This window comes from Gambusia affinis, linkage group LG18, assembly GCF_019740435.1.
Source record: "Gambusia affinis linkage group LG18, SWU_Gaff_1.0, whole genome shotgun sequence".
In the NCBI taxonomy this organism is placed as follows: domain Eukaryota; kingdom Metazoa; phylum Chordata; class Actinopteri; order Cyprinodontiformes; family Poeciliidae; genus Gambusia; species Gambusia affinis.
This window is the reverse complement of record NC_057885.1, coordinates 15,399,611-15,405,610: the sequence shown is the minus strand read 5'-3', so window position 1 is coordinate 15,405,610 and position 6,000 is coordinate 15,399,611. Positions and strand designations below refer to the sequence as shown.

The 6,000-nt window shown below is 36.6% G+C and overlaps 1 protein-coding gene across 47 annotated transcripts in view; it reads right to left on the bottom strand.

The window, feature by feature from the left end:
• Positions 1 to 257: 257 nt before the first annotated feature.
• Positions 258 to 6,000, bottom strand: part of LOC122820557 (receptor-type tyrosine-protein phosphatase delta-like) — a 437,628-nt gene continuing 431,885 nt past the window's right edge. For all 47 annotated transcript variants that reach the window (XM_044098059.1, XM_044098069.1, XM_044098058.1 and 44 more), the window contains one exon: positions 258 to 5,816. In XM_044098059.1, coding sequence (XP_043953994.1) covers positions 5,748 to 5,816 — 69 coding nt within the window. In that variant the 3' untranslated portion in view covers positions 258 to 5,747. The remainder of the gene's footprint in view (positions 5,817 to 6,000) is intronic.

The window sequence follows — 6,000 nt, the reverse complement described above, 5'->3', positions numbered from 1 at the left end:
AAGCAATTTAGAAAAAAAAAGCACTGAATTTCACTTGTCAAATGTTCCTGTGATGATTCACTGTGGGTTCCATCAGTAACAGAAAAAACAGAGCTATGGAAATCTGTTCAAATGTGGTGAGGCTAAATTTTCCCCCATTTCACCAGAGAACTGTGGATAATGTGTTGGACCCAGACCAGCAGGGGGTAAAATGGCTTCATCAGTCTTTTCTTCTGAGGCAGAGTGAGGTGGAGGGAAACAAGCGAAACACCGGTGCATAACACTGACATTTTTTAATAGAATTCATTTATAACAAATGGAACTCGTGTCAGCAAAGAACTGGTTTTCTTACAGACTTCTTTCTCCACCAATGTAACCTAAGTAAGAAAATAAAAAGCACTCCTTTCATTCAGAAAAAAAGAAACAATTTACGCTTACAACTAATCAGAGGTAATCGTATAATCTTTTTAACAAGCCGTATTTTTTTTTCTTTTTACAATTTCATTATTTAGTTATCAGTCTATGCATCCAGACGAGAGATAGATAGAGAGAGAGAGAGCAGAGAACACAACGTTTATTTCTGTTAATGACACTCCAAGCTCGAATGGCAAAGCCACAAGAACAGATGGTCGGGGGAACAGATTTCTCTGAAGTCATCTGCTGGAGTAAACCATAGTGGCATCAGAACCAATGCTCTTTTTCGCCACAAACTCTTTTTATTTTTTTGTCTTTTTAGCAGGTTGATACCTTTTCTGTGTTATTTACATACACACAAAGTGAATGTCTGAGGAGTTTCCTTTTTTAAGAGATGGGTTCAAGTAATACATTATTGGGTTCAGAATCAATAGGGCAGTGCATAGTACAAAGATAAGAGAAAGTGCAAGTCCTTCCTACTTGGCCGGGTTTTGGCCACTCTGCAAGTTCTTTACCGTGCATAATGAAAAACTAATAACTGACAAGAAAAATCAGACGAGGAAAAAAAAAATAAAAAATGAACATGTTCCGAGACTATTGTGACAAAACAACCGGGAAAAGGAGTAAAACAAAAACTCAGCTGCTTCAGGAAATAAGGGAAAGAAAGCACCTGGAATGCACATCCACAAAGCCATCGAGTGGGGTTTTTCCACCAAACCAGTGTCAGAGCTGGTGGGTAGAACTGGTTCTCACCTGGCAAAAGAACCACATTGTAGTCGGCGCTTTCCACCACCCAAATATAAATCTCTGTAGTTAAATTTGTAAAATACAGAACAGACTTGAGCGATTGATTTTCAGCTTTTATTGTGCAAACCTAATGTTGACCAGAAGTTATTTGGCTACTCTTCTCGCCATAAACTTTTTGTTTAAGCAAGAGAATGTTTTGACCCTCTCGATTTCTGCCAGTGGTCAGAGTGTGGGGAGTTGCAATGCCAATTACAGTATTGGTCCATAAACAGACGCATTAATATCACCAACTTAATTTGTAAGTGATGTTTTAAACATACAATGTTTCTGAACTCTTTTTTTTTTTTTTGACTCACTAAATGGCATACGTGAGCTTTTATTGGTAGATAGAAACAGTCATTTATACAGTCATTTGATGGTTCCAGATCAATTTGCGCCTGCTGTTGTACAGAGAGTTGCTATTTTGTCCTTACTTACTTCCTTTTGATACTAAACCTGCATAATATATTGAAGACCAATCATCATCTCATCACAATGTCAAAGAGCTGCTTGAATCCAATTCTTGTAAGATCATAAATGTTGGGAAATTATGTTTCTCATAGTAAGTTTAACCAATTAGAGTGGATCTATTACTAGTTGAGATGCTAAAGCTCATGGAGAGGAGAGAAGATGTATCATGATAAAGCAAAAATATTACATAATTTTTATCACTACCAAAGGAATATATATTTTCTTATATTCAACCCAATTTTGTACCCATGTAAACTATGTATATCATGTTTGAGATTAATAGTAATTAATTTTTTTTTGTTATTTTATTTGGTTGAACATTACTTTAAATTTTTTCCAAGCCATTTCCAATTAATTTTGCTTCCAGTTCCCCGTTTTGGCTCATCATTCTCTTCATTCTTCAAATCCACATTTCCATGCGGAAACCTATGACTGAATCAAAGGGAATTGCATTAAATTATTTGTGGTCAACGTGGTTTATGGTCAGTATGAAATGTTCAGTGTCAAATTGCTCCTATTCATCCCCCAAAATCTGGGGACGGACAGACTGAAAGAGGGAATGTATGAATTACCTCTAGGGCAATATGAACAGCATCAGAGTTACACGGCAATAACACTAAAAACAAACGTCAGTGTTTCTAATCTCCATCACAAACTGCGTTTATAAATTCAGAGAAGAGTGCCACTTTGTGCTGTACTTCGCCCTACAAAGTGACTGGTGGTATTAAGACAAGCAGAAGGAAAGAGACGGTGAGCTCACTAACTTTTTAGTAACGTTGGAGTTCAGTGTTTTGTTAAGATTATGTCTTAATTAGGCAGATTCTTTGAGCTCTTCTCAAAGAAAAATATGATGACTTAAGTGTGTCTTCCTTCTGGATCAGCGAAGAGTCGGGGCTCCTGATACTAATTTCACAAGAGTCAGTCAGTTGTTTCAGGTTGTGACAGTTTGGCGGTAAAACCCCGCTCTCAGGGAGCAGTAGAGAGTAATGGAGCTCAAGTCGGTGTAAAAACCTTCCCTTTAACTTGGAGACAAAGAAGATAGCACACTGTTTAAGATAGTCAGTTTAACAGAAGGGACATTTTCTCTCTAGGTCTGCTCTGACGTGTTGCGTATAAAGACAAAAGGCATAAAGAAGAAACCAGTCATTGATGACCTGTGTTTGTGCATCCATTTGTTTTTCTGTTGTTTTTTTTTTTTGTTAGCAAAATCCACTTGAGAATGTTAGTTGACGCTTAATTGTATGTTGGGCTTGGAGACCAGCATTAATCTTTTTCAAATTTAATGTTTAGTTTTACATTATCATCCCATCCCAACCTGTGTACTTTTTTTGTATTGTTCCAATTCCCTCAGCCTCTGTAAGGCCACAAAAACTGACCATTAAAATGTTATTATTTGCATTTATATATATATATATATATATATTTCATTATGTGACAAATAAAAACTAAAGGTAAATAAACTTTACATTTTAATTTCCACTAAATGCCTTGAATACTCAAAGGATACATGAATGGTAAATAAAACATTATAAAAACAGGCATAAATATAAGGCACTCTAGATGCAAAAATAAAAATAATATATATATATATATCTTTGTACCTTGCCCTATTGTGTGGAGACTGAGTGTGATCTCCTCTAATTTCTGACTGACTAAGCTTTTTGTTTAAAGCAAAGATGCACCAGCATCGCTTTGACTGCCACCTGCTTGTAGGGAGGGGGAGGGCATAATAAAGTCGTGAGTTAATGACATCGCCACATATTAAAAGTGGGAAAAAAAAGTAATCTAAATCTAAAACACGTTTATTGCACAAGAAAAGATGCACTGAATCAAAATACAGTTTTGTTTTACCGATGTGCATTCCAGTGAAAAATCTCTGTCTCCCCCATGGCACACAACTCCCCGCTTAAAGGCTTTCAAACACAATCCGTACTTTATATACTTTTAAACTATATACTTTATATATTGTTATATCTATACTTTGATATACATATTTCACATATTTGACAGTATATAGTTATATATTCATACCAAATTCATCATGTTTTCTCTTCTCATTGTAACATGGAAGAACTAAGATAATCGGTAGCAGCAACTTCATACTTTGCTCACCCCTGTTGATTCCACCAGGCCCCGGTTAAAGGGCATATATCATCATATTTTAGAGCCAGAAAACCTGAAAAGCTTCACAGTATGAAACAAATCACAACTTCCTTTTCTTAAATAATTTTTAAAAATGCACTTATCCGAAACAAAAAGAGCCTTCTGAGTCACGTCCACTAAAACAGGAAGGCACTACCATATATGGATGATGACAGAGTGACTGTAACGGCACCTTCTTGAAATCTCTGAACACGATGGATTGTTTTGTTGACACGAAAAGACCTTTTGACACAGGAATTTGTCGAATGCATGTGTGGCTGCTTATTACAGAAAGGATGAAGGGAGCACTTTTGCTTCAGAGATCTTCTATGCAAAACAATGTGGGAGGTAAATGCTCGCGAAAACAGTCTGTCGCAAATGCGTTTTGGCCCCGGCTTCAAGTGTCGTCACTACCCAAATCTGAAAAATGAGAAAACCCACTTCATGGTACAGCTACAAAAGACAGGTCCACCAGGGAGTCAACAGCCAGAACATTTAGGCAACCGCAGCTGTTGATTATGAGCTTCATCAGATTAAAAAAATGCTTCTTTTTTTTTACACTGTTCTTCATTTCTTTCTTAACGTCTGAGCCAAATAAAGGAGTGTATGTGACTACAGCTGCTTTGGGAATACACATCAGGTTTTTCTCTGTCATCCACCACATCAAACGTCGGAAAAGGTCTAGATGGACAGATGTTGGCCTCTGAACAACATCTGAGAAAAATTTGTTTGTTTATCAAACAGACTAATAGTATGGAGAATTGCTCTGTGTGATCAGCGAAAACGAGTTTTAATGTCTCACTTTACACCTGATTTTGGTGTTTGAGATGTGACGTCATCGCTGCCCAGCGACAATCAGCTGCGTTCTCGGCTGCATTGTGCTCTGTTCTTCTCTCACCCCTTCTAAACATCTTTCTCACATGCTAATCAATGTTTCTATGTGAAGTTTCAACCCTGAAAACAACTCAAGAAGTTGTAGAAAATGATGATATATGCCCTTTAATCAAATGGAAGTAATCAGGTTATAATGTGAGTGATTGTAGACAGAAAACTTGACAAAAATATATGAACAATTTCCCCAAAAACAAAAAAGACTACTGAAGGAAGTTACATTATGGATGGTGTGAATTTTTGAAGTGTATGAAAATTAGCAAACGGATTCTCTGCAAAAACAGCACGTACATTAGAACAGTTCTACAGCTTTAAAAAAATGTTTTAACGCTTTTTCTCTGTAAAAGAAAAGAAAAAGACATTTGAAAAAAAGCACATCAACTTTATAATAAAAAACTAAATCAATACTTTTGTATTTTAACTTTAACTTCTCCCCCAAACTGAAATGAATCAACATTGCGGTCAGATAAAAGGGGTATTTATTTATTCATTATTACTTTAAGTCTGTTCTGCTCCTGTGGACCAAGCATCGTCTTCTTGATTTGATGTGTGGACTTGATTGTGAAATAGATTTGATGTTTTTTCCTCTTTTTCTTTTTGTACAATGTGCATTGAGTTGCTTCCCCCTGTGTTTCGGTGTGCTTCTCGTCTCTCGTTATGGGTCATAATCACTGATGCATTTCTGACGACGTCATTATTGTTCATTAACTTTTTTCTTGCGTTGGTTTCATTTAGTTTTATGAGCCCCAAAATGGATCCTTGAAGCAAAAGAAGAAAAGGTAATTCCCTATGATGCTTCAATAGTCAGGATTCCCACCCTCATGCTCGTCTTAAGCTGAGGTTCTTTTTATTTGGGCTTGTTGGGGAAATTACTTGGTCCTCCGGGAATCATCTTTTTCATTTTTTGACGAGTCATGTCGCACATCCAACACTTAAATGAATTGTTAGCAAGGAGTTAAGGAGTACTTTCTCAAGCAGGAATTTATGGCTCAGAAGAGAGGCTCGCTTGGATTTCTTTTTTCTCCCAAAGGGCCCTCCAGTTTTATCTTCCAATACTGGGCGTTTTACGTTGCATAGTGATCAAAGCTTCCCAAATACTCCAAGCCGGCTCTGTAGCAGAATTGGTATTGATCCTGGAAAGAAAGAACACTTTAGTGCCTTTAAAATCAAATCATTTTGTATCGTTTATTTTACACATTGTGGTTAATAGATCCAACTTAAAATCGTTTCTGAAATGATGCAATAAGACTGGAGCTGAGAGCGCACACAGCTACTGCAGACATATTCAACTACTTTATTAATCATACTCTTTAACAA